Genomic DNA, 17,348 nt, shown 5'->3' with positions numbered 1-17,348 from the left:
GAGATGTGGTCCCATGTGCCGGTGGTCAGTGATTCTGAGGGAGGGCAGGGAAAGGCGGGAAGATGATGCTGAGTGAGGGGCCCCCACCCACCCAGAGGGGTGTGGGCAGAAGTGTATATTGGAAAGGCCTCCCTGTCTACAGGGCAGAGACTGGAGGAAGGGGGTCCGGGTAGAAGGCGGCTACAATAATATCAGGCACTGAAATAAGAATGTCCCAGTAAGGATGGAGTAAAAGGGGCAGACTGGAGAAATGAGGGCTGGCGGGAGTTGCAGGCTGGCTCTGACAGGTGAGGGACCAGAGCCAGAACTCACGCTTCGCAGCACCCAGTTCCCCAAGCACCACCTATCTGGGGCGGGGACGGGGGGCAGGCAGAGCTGCACGTCGTCTCCAGAATCAGTCATGGGGGCATCGACAGCCTAGGCCCCGGGGGACAGCATAAGCTCTGAGCAGAAATGTGGGATATGAGACAGGGCCTCTGCCTGGGACCAATTTTGAAATGAATAACTCAGACTGTTTGGAATTAATCAAGTGAACAAAAAAGGACCACAGGGCACCACACATTCATATGCTTTTTTGCACTCTCATTGTTCAAAAACAGCTTCGATTGTAATAATGTAATTAGTTAAATGATTCATCTGTAATATCCCAAATTCATCTGTTTTTAGATTTCAACATCCTACATCGCATTTTCATCTGACGCTCGCAGTGCCGCTCCCCAGCTCCCCAGATTCAGGGTGGAGCCGGGACGGGATGAAAGCAGATTTTCCGAGCCCCACTAATGGCCCCCAGATTGGAAACTTGGGGGGCCACAGCCGGGCCCCAGGGAAAGGGCCACCGTGCCAGCCTTTCCTCCCTCCTCCCCAGGGTCCCTCGAAAGCCCAGGACAGGTGCTCCTTCACCCAGGCCCATGCTATATCCCATGTCCCTCAAGTGTCACATGTGGGGCAACCAAAGGACCAGAGGGCTGAGCAGCTGCTCCTGCCCCTGGTTCCCAGATGCCCTGCTTACCCTCAGCAGCCTTTTGCATCGTCCTGGCAGTGGCCCGGGAGCCCCCAGCCCCAGACACAAACCTCCAAGGGAGGTGCCGTCTTCCCACATCCAGCTCTGGGATTTCTATCAGCAGGGACAGCCCATGGGGGGCCAGCAGAAGTTGGTCCTGCCCTTTGCAGGTGTGACTGTGACAACATCTTTGCTGGCCCCTCTTCCCACTTCCCCCAGGCAGCAAAGCACCCTCATCCCCCCAGGAAGAACATGTTCACAGACCTGCACTAGGCCACTGGGACAAACTCAGGTCTTCCAAGTAAATAGATTTGAGAGAAAGCAGTTATTTGGGGTATGAAACTGGTCCACCCAGCTCCTCCTGAAATCAGGGATTGGCCCCCTGTCCTGCCCATGCAGTGGAGAGAAAGTGCGCTTTGGGGCTCCGCAGACCGTGTGATCTCAGGCATGTCCCTAACCCCTCTTCAGCCACCGGGGGAGCCAGGTAATTGACCCCATGAGAGCCCTAACACTGGACATACAGGCTGGGCTCAGTGACAGTTCTTGCCGCCGTGATGATCACTGACCCCAGCAGGGGGAGCCCTTGAGGCTGAAGGAGCCCCTCCCAGGGTAGTGTCCCCAGTGCCCAGCTCCCAGGATGTGGCCCAGGGGGCAGGAGTCAGCGGGTGCCCATGACAGCCTCCAACAGGTCAAGAGTGCCCTCTGGTGCTCCCAGGCCAGGCACTGGCATCAGTAGGAAACTGGACATTCATTCATAGAAGAGTTCCCTTGACAGCTGGTTCACTCAACAAATATTTACTGTGTTCTCACTATGTATGAGGCACTTTGTTTGGCATTTGGGATACAATTAGTGAGAAATACATCCGTGGAGTCCCTCCCCCCGTGGAGGCTGTGATTGAGTGGGAGAGAGAATAAAAATTCAGGGCCGGGAAGGAACAACAGGTTGCTGCGAGTATCTTTGACCTGGGCCTGGCCTGGTGGGAGTCGGGGCACCCCCCAAAGGAAGGGAGGTGTGAGCCGAGGTCGGAAGGCCAAGTAGGGGCTGACAAATGGGAGCTTCAGGGGAATGTCCAGAGAGAGGGTACACCCAAGACAGGCCAGGCTGGGAGGGAACAGGAGAGGGGGGTCAGGGGCCAGCAGCCATGGGGTACCCAGCTTCATTGAGCAAGTGGTTGCCTCACTAAGGGGCCACAAGGTGGAGGGAACTTGCAGTAGCATCCAACCTGGGAAGGTCCAGGCTTAAACAAAAACTTTGCAAACCTATCAGGCTGCCCAGGAAGCAGTGAGTTCCCCGTCACTGGAAGTATACAAACCAGGGCTGCGTACCCACCTTTCAGGAGGGACGTCTAGGGAGAGATTGGCCCCAGTGGGTCATCTTCCATACAAGGGCGGGTCCTTCCACTAATGGGTCCTCCCTTTTGGGCTATTCAGACCCAAACTCAGTGGGACAGGATGGCACGAGCCCAGCCGGGGAAGGGGGCACTTCAAAGATTCACAGACATCCTTCAGAGCCAGGCCTCTAGTGGGCACTGGAGCCTTGGGGACAGTCACAGTGGAGAGAGGAGGCATTGGGAAGACAGAGCAGAGGGTCAGTAACTGAGGAACTATGTGGGATGAGGGGGAGTTGAGGAAGACTTCTCAGAGGTGACACGTGAGTCTGGAAGGAGGACCATGGGGGCAGAGGAGGGGTCCTTGAATGTCAGGCCAAGGGGCACTGCGGCTCTGCCCTGAGGGTGGGGGTGAGGCTGTATTAGGTGCTGACGAAGCCAGAGAGGGATGGTGAGGTGGGAAGCGTGCGGGGTTTAGGCAGGAGATTTAGGCTTATGTCCAAGTCCAAGCTGGCCATGCCTGGCCTCCCCAAGCTTCAGTTTCTTCATCTGTGGAATGGAGGTAATAATGGCACCTGCCTAACAGGGCTGTGCTCAGGGTCAGTGACATCCAGATGAGAAGGCAAATGTGTATGTCTTTTAGTTCCACCCCGTTTCCTGGATTCTTACCGCAAAACTGGCCCAGCATATTACAGTCACACTCATCCAACCCTTTTGGGTGCCAAGCTCCAGGCTGGGCACTGTCATCTGTAGGAAACCATTCCATCCACACCACACCCACTTTCCAGAGGAGGAAACAGGCTCCAGGGAAGTTAAGCAGTTCACTCCAAGGTCTGCTGGGTAAAAACAAAACAATCAGTATGACCCCCGCTCCTTCGCTGTGTAGGAAGGATGGGCATGTGGGGGTAGGAGGCAGGGAGGCTGGTGGAGACTGGTCCAGAAGACAGGCCAAGTCCTAGGCAGGGGTGAGTGGGGGACTGGATGTGGACGTGGTTTGGAGAGATGGTTCAGAGCCAGAACTGCAGGCTCACGAGCTCATTGATACACTCCAGGGGCCAGCCAGGTGAGGAAATCGGGGAAACTGGCTGGGTGCAGGAGAGTGTAAGGAACAGTTGGGCTTGGGCTGAACTGGGGGGATACATGCCCCATCTAAAGGGGGCGCTGCAGCTCAGCCCAAGCAGGTTGATCATTACCACATCTCCTAAGATATCAAGAGAAGCTGGAGGGACTTCCCCGGTGGTGCAGTGGTTAAGAATCCGCCTGCCAAGGCAGGGGACACAGGTTCTATCCCTGGTCTGGGAAGATCCCACATGCCGCGGAGCTACTAAGCCCATGCGCCACAACTACTGAGCCTGCGCTCTAGAGCCCGCGAGCCACAACTACTGAGTCCACGTGCCACAACTACTGAAACCCGTGCACCTAGAGCCCGTGCTCCACAAGAGAAGCCACTGCAATGAGAAGCCTGCGCACTGCAACGAAGAGTAGCCCCTGCTCGCCGCAACTATAGAAAGCTCGCGCACAGCAACGAAGACCCAACGCAGCCTGGAAGGAAGGAAGGAAGGAAGGAGGGAGGGAGGGAGGAAGAGAGGGAGGGAGGAAGGAAGGAAGGAAGAAATAAGTTTATTTTTAAAAAGAGAGAGAAGCTAGAAATACAAGTTTTATACGAAATCTTTGGATTCTTAAGGATTCCAACCAATCCATTAACAGTGGGTGACAACTGTGTCATCCATGGAAACCAAAGAGGGCCTACCCCAAAGCCCATGGTTTCAGAGAGGCTGGAAATTCAAACATGAGTGAGGATGGGAGGAAGCAGGGAAGTGGACCCACAGACTAAGGCTCAGGGCAAGAGGGCAGATCAGGAGTGTGGCCTGGGGCATCAGGGGTCCCTGCAGAGCACCCGCTGTCGCCTCTGTCTGCTGTGAGCTCTGTCAGTCACTCTGTCCCCTGGTGTCTTGGTAACGCTGTGTCTCAGTCCCACCGTCTGAGCTGGGCTGTCCCAGGCAGGCCACTCCCCTTTAGACTGCCTCCATCATGTAGTTCCAGCCACAATGGGACCGTCACCCTTCTGATCCATCCTGCTAGATCTTCACCCTAGCAGAGGCTGCCACCAAAATGGGTTCCTCAGCCTGTCTGCTATTTCCAGTGCCTTCCATCAGACCAGCCCCATGTGCCTGAGCTGGAGATGCCAGGCTAGAGGCAGCTCTCAGCAGACAAGCTCGATTCACTGATCCAGCTTCCATCCTCCCACACCCAGTTGGAGTCAGGTCCATCACTACCCTTCACCCCACCCTGGAACAATTTTTCATGATACCTACAGGGTAATCATGTAACAGGCAAATGTGTAATTTAAGCAGGTAGGGATCAGTTCAAAGGCATAGCACCATCTCTTCTAGCCACGATGTATAACGGACATACGTGTAATTGCTTCCAGTGCATGCAAGATATTCACTGAGCATGCCCTCTCTGCAAAATAGAAGCCAGCTGGCTTTCTGGCCTCACAGAATCATAGAGCTAAAGGGACCTAGAGATTTTCTAGGCCAAGGGTTACAAACCCAGATGCCCCCACAGAGCTGGCAGGTCACCTCAGCAGGAGAGCAGGCCAGGTGTGAGGCACAAGGGTTGGGTGGAGCCTGTGGCCCTGGGGCAGTGCCCAGCTAAAGGAGCACTTGACCCAGCAGGTATTGCCATGCATGTGGACCCAGGGTGCAAGATCTTCAGCTTTTCAAGAAAAGTCCATACTCCAGATGTTTATGTGAAACGTCACAATTTTTAAATGTTGCAACTCATTTGGTTAGTTTTCCTTTTTTTTTTTTTTTTTAACTGCATGGACCAAACCAAACCTGGCTCCAGGCCAGCCCTGCCCTCCCCTGTCCGGACGAGGAGTGGGAGGGGGCAGCGTGGGCAGGCCAAGGAGCAAGTGAAGGGCAGGGCTCTGACCTCGGCAGGCTCCTAGGTCCCCACCCAGCTAAAGCCCTCACAGCTTGCTATGAATTAGGTGCAGTAGGTGACTGCAGAGCCCACTCTACAGAGGGCCCCAGATCCCAGGAAGGGGATCCCCAGGAGGAACCATGTGCCACCACCCAGGCATGAGCTGCAGCCAGGCTGGACGTAAGAAGTGGGGGTCCTTTCTTCCCTTACCCTACGGTGGAATTCAAGTCTGGGAAATTGCTAAGCCCAGACAGTCTTGCTGTGGCCCATGTGTGTGCAAACAGCCTGGCCTGAGAAATCAGAACCACATGGTGCTGACCTGCCCAAGGGGGCTGCCCACCCACCCCCTTGCCCACTGGACAGCCCTGATGAGAGAGCCTTTGCACAGGAATGTGCACGTCCCAGGCTGGGACCCCAGGCCCCAACAGCCTTGTAATTTGATGAATTGTCAACATCTGGGCCATAATTACTGGGCCCTGGACTGATAATCCTGGTAAGCCCCCTCATCCAGGGGCCCTGTTCTGGTGCATTTGGAGGGCTCCATTCCCCAAGGGGAGCTGTCAGCATTCATTACAACCAGAAAGCAAGATAGTCACCCAGCTCCGGCCAGTCTGAGCATTTACTCCTGTCTCCGTCTAAACACAACCAGTGTACTGATTTAGTTCAGTTCAACAGATACCCTTGCCAATTGGGAGGGCTGAGCCACAGCTAACAGGGAGGAACAGAAGCAGCCAGCCCTGTGCAGAGGAAATGGTTGACACAACTTCTTTGCCTCAGGGATCCTCCGAGGCTTTGTTCCTTGATGAACATTGAGAAGCTCCAGTGATGGATGGAGTCGGCATACTCCATGGCCCAAACTTACTTCCCCAAGAAACCTCCCCTCTTTTGCCATACTCGTTAATATTTCTCAGAAGATGGCTTCATGAAACCCTGCTTAGGAAATACCCAATAGGGTGAGGGAGGGAGGGAGCAAACCCATGAAGGTAAGAGATGAGAGCAGTGGCACAGCCTGGCGTCCCATTGCCAGCCACTAGGAAGGCCCCACAAAGGTCCCTCCCGGCACTGCCCACCCGAGAGCCAGTGCAGACTCCACCTCTGTGTCCACTTCTCTGTAGGGTCTCATGACTTGGGTTGGTCTGAAAGAGGAGACAAAGGAGACTAACCTGGGACCCATGTTGAACTTGTCATTTGAGAGAAGGGCAAGACCTCCATTTTACGGTTGAGGAAACTGAGGCTCAGGGCTGCTCGGGCCCCTGAGCAAGGCAAGGGGCACGGGCCAGCACGGGGGCTCTGTCCTCCTGGCATGCGATTCAGCGCACCACAGGGTTTTGTTTGCTTCCACACATCCGGAAGCATCCTGGAGCTCAGCTGATCTGCACCAGGGAGGAGTGATTTAAAGCAGAACCCAGGCTTGTAAACAGCTGTGGGGCTTCGTGGAGGGCAGAAGGCGATGAAAACCTCTGGTGAATTCCACAGCTTTGATCAGGCAGGGGAGGGAGCCGGCAGGAACCGAGCGCCTCCAGGCACAGCGCTGTGGCATCTGACTCTCAGGATCACCCATTCTGTGGAAGCTGAGGCTCAGAGAGGGGATCTGAACCCAGGGAAGGCCTAAGCCCTGCCTTCACTCCGTGGGCTGCCCAGTGTCGTTCCTTCCGCTCCTCTGGTGGGAGACCCAGGGGGAGAAGCAGCTGGAGCAGCTGATGGTCGGGGAAGGGGAGGGCTGCCTTGATGCAATAAGACCCCATGCCACCAAGGCCATGCTTCCACCCAGTCTGGGGCTCTGCTCTTCCAGGTGGCCTGGCTTCCCACAGCAGCCCCATCCTGCTCAAAACCAGCTTGTCAGCTGCTGGGGCACTCAGCCTGGACCTTGCCCTGCCTTGATCCAGCCTGACTGCTGGACCCACCCCGTGTTTGTCCTTGGCTCCCATCTAACCAGCCCCTGACCCTTCCCCAGAATGTTTCTCCTCCTCTCAGAGCACGCAGAGCCAGGCTTGGGCCTCCCTCCAGCACATGGAAACACCTGGTTCATAGATGGTCCACACAGCCTGCCATCAGGGTTGCTTTGCTAAGACTCAGCCAGGCCCTGAGATGAGAGAGTTCAGTGAGGCTGGGAACATTGTCCTCCAGGAGACCCACAAGCAGAATGATGGCTCAGGCAAATCTTGCAGGAAAGAAACCTATTTCATAGGGTGTAACCCCTTATTTGACCATAGTATTCCCTTCCCCAGGCAAGCCTGTTAACACCCTGCAAGACACTGTTCCTTGGACACCAGTTTGGGAAAGGCAGTATGTAGAGGCAGGGTCCATCCTCTAAGGTTCACAGCCCAGGGCCCAGCCTCCCCCAGGATAAGAGGGGTCAGAATCATGCCCCAGAGCTAGGCAGGTCCGTCTGACTCCAACGCCAGGCTGTTTCCTCCTCCACCCCACCCTTTTGTGAGTCCCCTCCTCAGTGACTCCTAGTGACCACTGGTCACCTATCAGCCTCTCCAAGGGTCAGCTATTTCCCCAGAGAGAGAATTCAAGGGCCTGGGCACAGCCTTCTTACCTAGGTGTCACCAGAGGTAAGCCCAGAGCCACCTCCTCAGACCAAGGCCATGGCTGTGGGTCAGCTCCACCCACAAGGCTGGGCCAGCACCCTCTGGTCTCTAAATATTTGCATGTGGGCATTCTGTGTTTGCCAAGGGAATCTTCTTGGCATCATATCTAACCACATACAGCTCCAATCTTGGGTTCCCAGGGAATTTGAGATGACTTTCCTTCAGCCCTGCGATGGGCGTTTCCAAGATTGCTGCTCTTAATGCCCCCTCTTGCCATTATTCAGAAACTGCAAACTTTATTCTTGTTTTTAAAACTCCAAGACCTGGGGGCCAAGGACTCTGTGATCCCAAATACAGGCAGGGCCCTGGGTGGGAAACTTGGTTTTCTGCCACTTACGGAGCTTCTCACAAACGAGAAAGCTGGGGACCAAGGCTGCACCATCAATGAGCCATCGAGGACAACCTTGGAGTTGACAGAGGGGAGCATCCTGCCTGGAAGGCAGGATTCACTCTCAGGAAGGGGCAGCTGAGGTCTGGTCGTCAGAACGCTCTCAGAGACAGCTGGTGGCACTGATTTTTTCCCCTCTGGGGTCGAAGCCAAGGGAACATCCCCGGGCTCCCTTCTTCAGTGGACACTTCTAGAAAAGCAGGGCACCATGGCGCTGCGTGCTTCACGTCAACTGGAACTGGCCCTGGCAGAAGGTCAAAGTGAAAGAGGGTCCAGGGAGCCCTTGCCCAGGGAAGGTCTGCTCAGTGAGGGAGACAGATGTACCAGGAATCCTGGAAAGAAGGCAAAGCCTATGAACCTTCTCCCTAGGTTCCCTGGACAGCCATCTGTCACCCCTACTACCCTGTGCTGCAGGAGAGGGAGCACTCCATAGAGAGTGGGGCCTATTTCAAGCCCTTGGACAGTCCCACTGACTCAGCTTCTTCATCTGCAGGAGGGGGCATGGCACCTGTCTCCCAGGGCCGTGGCAAGGGCAAACCCTGTGAAGGATACGGAGTCAAGTCCAAAGCAAACCCTGCTCTGTGTCCTGGCCTTTATCAGGGACACCTTGGACTCATCACACTGTCCAGTTCCAAGGCCAGCTCATGTCGCAGCTGCTGGTGGTGACTTAGCAGTGAGGCTCGCTGTGTTCTCCCTCCTGACATATGAAGAAAAGAGCTTTATTTAGTTCTAAGCTGCACCTTAGTCTCCTTTTTTGTTTGTTTTGTTTTGTTTCTTGCGATGAGGACTTTTAAGATCTACTCTCTTAGCAACTTTCAAGTATACAATACAGTAGTGTTAACTAGAGTCCTCACTGCTGTACATTACTTCCCTAGAACTTATTTATCTTGTAACTAGAATGTTGTACCTTTTGACCCCTTCATCCATTTCACCCACACCCACACCCACCCCCCTACTTCTGGCAACCTCCAATCTGTTCTCTGTATCTATGAGCGCGGGTTTTTTTGCTGTTGTTTTGTTTTAGATTCCACATATTAGTGAGATCATGTGGTATTTGTCTTTCTCTGCCTGACTTTTTTACTTAGCATACTGCACCTCAAGTTCCATCCATGTTACAAAAGGCAAGGTTTCATTCTTTTTTTATGGCTGAATAGTATTCCAGTGTGTGTGTGTGTGTGTGTGTGTGTACCACATCATCTTTATCCATTCATCCATCGGTGGGCACTTAGGTTGTTTCTATGTCTTGGCTATTGTAAATAATGCTACAGTGGGGGTACAGATATCTTTTCGAATTATTGTTTTCATTTTCTTTGAATAAATACCCTGAAGTGGAAGTGCTGGATCATAAGGTGGCTTTATTTTTTATTATTTGATGAACCCCCATACTGTTTTCCATAGTGGCTGCACAATTTACATTCCCATCAGTAGCACACAGGGCTTCCTTTTTCTCCACATCCTCACCAACACTTGTTACTTCTTGAAAAGGAAGGAGCTTTACTTAGTTCTAAACTGCATCTTGGTCTATTTTTAATTTCTGTCTGCATTATGGCTTCTTTTAATCCATGCAGAATAGAGAGGGGCAAAGTTTTCACTGTGTTTGGGCTCAGGTCAGCAGGATGGACAGACGCATGCAGGGCCTGGGCACAGAGTCTGCAGTGGCAACCACACTGGACAAGGTGACTGGGGGCCCGTGGGCAGGCGAGATCCAGTGGGCAATGGGACAGAGCAGGGAAGGTTTGAACAGAGGAATGCAAGGGCAGACCAGAAGGGAGAGTGGCCAGAGGCCAGGCAAGACCACTGCCGTGGCTTGAGTGCAGTGTGGACATAGAACTGAAGTGCCTGCCATATCGGCTCCAGCCCCCCCCCCCTTCTTCTGGCTGCATGGCCTGGGGCAAGGCCTTCCCCTCACTGGGCCTCAGTTTCCTCCTCTGTAAGATGGGTATGATAACACCTGCCTTACACAGGGCTTCTGTTGTGATTCAGGCAGAGTGTGGAGGCCACCAATAGCCCCCAGAAGAGACCCAGGATGGGACTGGGCCCTCTGTGTTATGGCAGCTGAGAGGGCTACGCCAGGGTGAGGGGTCCCGCGTAGAGATGCCCAGAGGGACATGGCCCTGAGGAGGCCTAGCAGGGTAGATGAGGGGCAGGACCTACTTTTAGCGGACTGCTAAAGTGAAAAGGCTTTTCATATGGATCCAGGTCAGGACAGCCAGGAGCTGGCCCAAGGAGACAGGCCAGCTAGGACAGCTTCTGATGAGCTACAGATGGCGGGGACCGAAACTGCACCTGACCAGGAGCCCCCAGAGCCTGGGCCCCCAAGGCCTTGGAATGGCCCCACTCCCCCTCTCCTGGGACCCCAGCTGACCCCAGGCCATCACCCTGACATCCAGACCCTCAATTGAATGTGAAGCGAGTGGCAGAAGCACTTAGGAGACCAATTTTCAGAATTGCCCTGGTTTCTTGCCTGGAGTGAGGCCCTTGAGTGAGGGCACCAAGGAGCAGTCACTCTCACAGCATCTGGGGAATCTGCAGATGGCTGTCTGCCAGGGCAGTCTGGAGACCCAACCAGGGAAACTGGCTGTTTACCACTGGACCAAGCAGGCAGGTGGACCCAGTCCATGGCACCCTCGTTGGATTCCTCTACACCTCCACAAGAGTGTAGACGAATCCAGTGAGGCTTTGTCAGGTGGGTGGACAGTGGGAGCTGTTGGGCAGTGGTCACCAGCCGTCTGCAGACACCACAAAGCCCCCAGACTGCTGAGAGGCCCCAGCTCTCTAGACCCACCCTTGTATTATTTGACCTTTGCCTGCAAAGACCACAGCAGTGCAGGGAACTGAAAGAGCTTTCAAGACTCTTCCTGTTATGTCTTAGTTCAGGCTACTCTAAGAAAGTACCATGGACTGCATGGCTTATAAACCACAGAAATCTGTCTCTTCAGTTCTGGAGGCTGGAAAGTCTGAGATCAGGGTGCCAGCACAGTCGGGTTCTGGTGAGGGCCCTCTTCTGGGTTGCAGACTTTCAACTTCTCACTGTGTTCTCACATGGTGGAGAGAGAGCTAGAGAGCTCTCTGGGGTCCTTTTTATAAGGGCACTAATCTCATTCATGAAGGCTCCACCCTCATGACCTAATCACTTCCCAAAAACCCCACTTCCACATTCCATCACATTGGGGGTTAGGTTTCAACATATGAATTTGGGGGGACACATTCAGTCCCTAACAAGTTACAAGTGACAGAAACTCAAATTCAAACTGGCTTAAGGAAAGAAATGTATTCACTGACAAACAGAAAGAAGTATGCAGAGGTAGTTTCAGCTTCAGGCCCTTTGCCTGCCTTTCTCTCTGTCTCTCAGCTCTGCCTTCCTCTCTGTTGGCTCTTTCTCAAGCCATGCGGTGCCCCCAGGAGCTCCAGGATTAGCCCCATCAGGAGAACAGAATCCTCTTTCTTCTAAAACTCCACCATTCAAAGTCCCAGGCATGACACTCATCCCTGAACTACTCACCCTGGCCGAGGGAATATGGTCACATGTCCAAACCCTATGGGGTGGATGGGGGTGGCTTTGGAGAAGAAACGGGTTCTGTTATCAGAGGAGGGGATTCTGGACAACAAACAGCACAGAGATGCCCCCACCCTGAGTCCACGTGAAATGTACCCAAGACCATGGGCTCGGGGCAGGCTTTGGTCTCTTGTCACTCAGTCGTGCCTCTGGGTCGTAAAACACAGAAGAAATGCCTTTCCTGTGTGTAACCTCTGTGCTCTCTCACTGTCTCTCTCACTTTCTCTCTCTCTCTCTCTCGTTTTCCAGGGGCCACTGGGTCTGGATGGCAAGCCCGTAAGTGATAACAGGGCAGTTGTAGGTGGTCCTGGGGTGGGGCTGCCCCTGGGGTTGGGAGTTACCGTGGATGCCAGAGGGAAGGGCCACTAAGAACCTGGTTTAGCACGGAGAGAAGCTATTTGACCGTCAGACTTGAGTTTAAATCCAGCTCCACCACCTGCTGACTGTGCAACCTTGAGGAGGCCTCTTCACCTCCCCAGCCTGAGGCTTCTGTTTGTCAAATAGGCATATTAACTCTCCCCACAGGGATGCTGGGGATGCAAAGAGCTGTGAACAGCACTGTCCCTGGTGTCCATTCAGCCCTCAAAACATAGAAGGCCCTCCCAGCGGACCCCAGGCACAAAGCATCCCCTCATACAGTCTCAAGACTTAGATGGTAGACATCAGGCTGAAGAGTTCTCAACACCTGGACCAGAAGCATATGGTCCACTGGCATCCTTAGCAGAATGAATAAGATGCACACAGAGGCAGCATAATAAAATGAATAATTGGATATGGATGGAAGGAAGGAAGGACAGATGGATGAATAGATTGATGAACAGATGGACAGATGGATGGATGAATGGATGGATGGATGGGTGGATGGAAGAAGAGTCAAATGAGGTAATGAATCAATAATTGTACACACAGTTGGATGCATGGAAGAGCAGATGAGTTAGTGGATGGATAAATGCATGATGGTTGAGCAGACAAATGAGTGAAAAAAAAATGAATGAATTAACAAATGATTGAAGAGCTGACTGATGATGGGTGCATTATTAAAGGAGGGGAAGAAAGAACCCACTACCTAGATGGATGAGTTGTTGAATGAGTGAATGAGCGAATCCATCACTACCTGAAGGGAACATGGATGTTTTGGGATGGAGGCCAGTGATTGAGGTCCCTGACCGAGAGTGTGAACCCCAAGCTGGCCCACCGCAGCCTGGCCCCCACCCCGGGGTCTCTGAGCTCCACAGTCGGTGCCTTGTGTGTGGCCTGACCCGCTTCCCTAGAAGTCCTGGTAACTTGGCGAGACTGAAAGAGACACATTTCCCTGCAGCCAGAGAGTGATGGCCTGCAGGGAGCCACCTCCACAGCCACACGTTCACCCAGACCCTGAAGACAGTGACCTCCTCACTGGTACCTGGGCACAACGGGTGCTGAGCAGGGAGGGCTCTGTCCTCTGGGGGGAATGACTAGCACATGTGCCCCTGTCCAGAGAGGATGCCAGCGACCGCCCCAGTCTCCTGTCTTCCTCGTGGTGAGCACTGAGGCTCAGAGCTTCCTTGGGGCCAGCACAGGCAGCCCTCATAAAGGCTGATAGGCTCGTATGTTTTTTCACTCAGCTGCCCACAGCTCTGCTCAGCCTCACAGGCCCTTCTGCCCTCAAAGCCTCAGGGAAGATAGAAGGGGGCTAGCCTAGTGCTCCTCACTCACTCCTCTTCTTTCTCTATCTTCCTTCTCCAGGGACTTCCAGGCCCCAAAGGAGAAAAGGTAAGTGATGCTGGAGGCTGTCCAGATGCAGTAGGCTGATAAAGGAGGCCAGAAACCTGCCTTCAAACCCCAGCTCCAGAGTGTGACCTTGGGCAAGTTACATCCCCTCCTGGAGCCTTACTTTCCTCATCTGTGTAGTGGGGCTAGTGGTGCCTACCTCCTAAAATGGTTACAAGGCTTACATTTGACGATTTAAAGTACCTGGAGGGCTGAATCCGAGTTCTCCTGGCACCAGAGTGTAACAAAACTGAAAGCACAGTCTACCCAGAATGATGAGTTTCCAAAATAATCAATCCTGAAAAGGGGAAGGTGCTAGAAGAGCCTGTGGAATTGAACACTGACTGTTGATGGCATTCTTTGTGGGGAGGACACCCCCCCCCCAGGAAAACAAATGGCAGAGAGCTAACCCTGAGATATTTGCAGCCCTTTGTGAGAAGGTCTTCCCTGACATTTGGCACTAAATGTCACAACAGTCAGACTCCTGGAGGGCTGGGAACTCCAAGTGACTTGGAGGGGAGCAGGAGAGAGGGGAGACCTGTGTGTCCCACAGTGGAGTCAGGGGAGGGAGGGGCCGTAACAGACCTGGGTGTGGTAGAACCGACGGGCACTTCTAAGGCAGGGCAGGGCAGGGCTGGGCTGGGCTGCGCCACTGCGATGTGGCCAGCATAGGTCAGGGCAGCCAGGGCTCCGGTCCACCCTCAGGGCTGAGCAAGGCACAGGATCTGGTGTTCAGAGCCTCAGGTTTGCATTACAGCTCCACCACCAACTGTGTGGCCTTTGGCAAGTTACCCAGCTCTCTGGGCCTCAGTTTCTCCATCTGTAAATTAAAACCAACCTCTCATGGGGAAGACTGCGCAAGGTAACCGTCTGAATGTTCTTTGTAGATGATGAGACACTCGTGCAGTTGGCAGGTGCAGTGATTGCCTTCCTGCCAATTCTGGCTGATGCCACCGAGTCATAGAAATGATTAAGGTAGGGGCTTTGAAAACAGAGAGAAATTGAAGTCTTGGCATCTACTGCTACATAGCATACTGCCCCAAAACTTCGTGACTTAAAACAGTAAATCAATTATCATCCCTCATTATTCCCAGGTTCCGGGGTTCCACTCTGCTGTGTCTGGGGGCTGCCAATAGATAACAGACCACCTGGTTCCAAGCCCTGGATCTACTAGCTGTGTGACCTTGGGCAAGTTACTTAGCCTCTCTGTGCCTCAGTTTCCTCATTGGAAATGGAGATAACATAGAGCCTGTATGTTTTTTTTTGTTAGAATGAAGTGAGACTGTGTATATGAAGCACTGAGCACAGAGTAAATGCTCCACACATGTGAAGTAGTAATAAAAGTAGTGGTGATGTATCACCCTGTTTTTTGTTCCTAGGGTGCACCAGGAGACTTTGGCCCCCGGGTAAGAACTGAGCAAGATCCTCCCCTGATCCCACATGGTTTGTTTCGTATCATAATAAGGTATACCTTGCGTTTCTTCTGGATCCCTATGCTTATACAGAAAAAAGTGAGCAAGCAGCCCCTCCCCGCCCGTGGTCTATCTCGCTGCCTGTTTTCACTTCAACATCCGCTGGGTGGAAGCCCCAAGCACCTTGATTTGGCCGAGGCTGCCATCCCCTGCACAGACAGGGAATCTCTGGCAGACATCCGGTCACCCTTATCACCATAGATGGGCAGACAGTGGAGCTGGCACTGGGCCCAGACTGGAGACTGATCTTCCTGAGGGCAGCTGGCACCCAGGAAGAGGGAAGGCTGTGGATGGAGCCAGCAGCCCTGAGCCCAGAGTTCAGCTCCGCCACTTACCAGATGAGTGACCTGGAGTGAGTCACCTTCCCCTCTGAGACTCAGTTTCTCCAACTGTGAATGGGGATGACATCCTTTACCCCAAGCCACTGAGGTGAAGATTCATGGCAATCAGGAAAGTGGGCACCCAGCACCCCAAGTGGGAACAGTAGATCAGAGTCTCTGTCCAGCCCACCTCTAGCCCTTCATGCCCCCTGGGTCCAGGGACCCAGAAGTGCCTTGTTCCAAACCAGGGTTCTCCTCAACGGAGGCTGAAGCAGAGTGGAGACCTCTGCTGGTTGGGCCCCACAAAGCAGGTCTTGGCAATTTGGTGGGGAGCTTAGCTGGGGATGCCCACTCGTGGATCTCTGTGCAGCTCAGGCTTCCCCCAGGCTGGTGGGGGCATTTCTAAAGGGCCTTCCCAAGAGCAGCATTCTAAGCGGCAGGAGGCCAGTTAAGAGCTACCTCCAGAACGGACACAGTAGCACGTCCACTGCATTCTATTGGTCACAGCAGTCACAGGGCCCGCCCAAGTCAAGAGGGTGGAGAAATGGACTCCAGCTCTTGGGGGAGTGCGAGGTCCCATTGAAGAGGAGCCCGTGGGATGGCAGCAAGGATAGCACCCATGTTTGGAGAACGTGGTCCGCCACTTCCAATGACCAGGCTTCCTCTCTCCAGGCGGGGTTAAGTGGCTTTGCCTCCAGAAATAGCCTGGTCGTTTCTAAATCACCCTCCTCCTGCCTTTCTCATCACACACCTGTTTGCCAACTAGATGGTTTTCCCGAGGCTCAGTCCGGGATTTATAAGTAGAGACCATCACGTGTACAATCGCCGAATCCTCAAGGTAGACTGGCGGAGTCTGGGCTGCTGGTGTGCGCACTCCCCTCGACTCACCCCACATTCCCAGGGGGAGACCTCAGCCATCCGATCCTGGCGGGAGGAGGAGGAGGAGGAGGCTGACCAGCCTCATTCCAAGTAACTCAGGAGAAGACCCTAAACCCCCTCTAGAACCTGCTCAAGTATCTACACCCATTTTCTGCCTTGATAAGGAGCTTCCAGGCCAGTGGTTCCCACCCTGAGCCATTAAAGGAGCAGCAGGGGGCGGGGTATCTTCAACTGATTCCTAACACAGTGTAAAATGGGACAGGAATGACCCACCACTATTGCCACTCTGGTTGGGTGACCTTACCATACTCAGTTGTCTTTTGGCTGGAATTCTATCTTCTTGGTCAGGACCCTGGCTGAGTCAGACTGACCAGAAGATCTGTGTGGTGAACATTGAGAGCTTCAGTTAATTTTTTAATTAGGAAAATAAGTGAGCTATGTCTTAAGTGCAGTGGCCTAGAGAACCAAGTTCTCTCATATCGTGGGGTCACAGATGAAAAATACTGTCTAAAAGAGACTCTTGCCTCAGTGGCCAGAGGAGACAGTGCCTTTCCTAGCTCTGTAACCCTGGGTAAATGATTACATTCTCTGACCCCTGGCTACTCCATCTGTAAAATGGGACAATAGCAGTGCCCTGGCCAGGTGGTTGCAGCATTGGGTGAGATAACCTCCAGGTAGGCCTCACTCCTCAGCGCTTGGCACACAGCAGGGGCCCAATCCACAAAAGGCTTCTTCCTTTCTTGGTGACAGGAAGGTTGGGAACTGCTGGCACTGTGAGCCAGATGTGCCACATTACTGTGCCCTGAGCCAGTGCTGGGCGGGCACCACTGAGGCAGCAGGAATTGCTGGGGGCACTGTGGTCTCTCCTCCTCTCCTCCTTGCAGGTGGGGCCACAAGGTGAGGGCTCTGGCTGCCTGAGGTCTGACCCATTACTAACACGGCCAAGAGTGAGGGATTTGGTGCTGCATGAGAGAGACGGTGTGGTCCTTTGTCGCTCTTTTTTTTTTTTTTTTTTTTGAGATGATTAAAAATTCATATGCAGTTGTAATAAATAATACCCCATGCACCCATCATCCAGTTTCCCTCAATGGTGACATCTTGCATCGCTGTAGTACAATCTCACAACCAGGA

At 53.5% G+C, this 17,348-nt stretch overlaps 1 protein-coding gene across 2 annotated transcripts in view; it reads left to right on the top strand.

Moving 5' to 3' along the window:
• The window catches only part of COL23A1 (collagen type XXIII alpha 1 chain), a 358,312-nt gene that overhangs the window by 320,482 nt on the left and 20,482 nt on the right, over positions 1-17,348 (top strand). The window contains exons 6-8 of one of the 2 annotated variants that reach the window (XM_068534663.1): positions 12,047-12,073; positions 13,523-13,549; positions 14,926-14,952. In XM_068534663.1, the coding sequence (XP_068390764.1) occupies positions 12,047-12,073; positions 13,523-13,549; positions 14,926-14,952 (81 nt within the window). Of the gene's footprint in view, positions 1-11,758; positions 12,074-13,522; positions 13,550-14,925; positions 14,953-17,348 lie in introns of those variants that run through there. The other variant, XM_068534662.1, reaches the window with a different exon arrangement.

Source organism: Eschrichtius robustus, chromosome 2 (assembly GCF_028021215.1).
Source record: "Eschrichtius robustus isolate mEscRob2 chromosome 2, mEscRob2.pri, whole genome shotgun sequence".
In the NCBI taxonomy this organism is placed as follows: Eukaryota; Metazoa; Chordata; class Mammalia; order Artiodactyla; family Eschrichtiidae; genus Eschrichtius; species Eschrichtius robustus.
The sequence above is the reverse complement of the archived record's forward strand: the minus strand, read 5'-3'. Positions and strand labels throughout refer to the sequence as shown.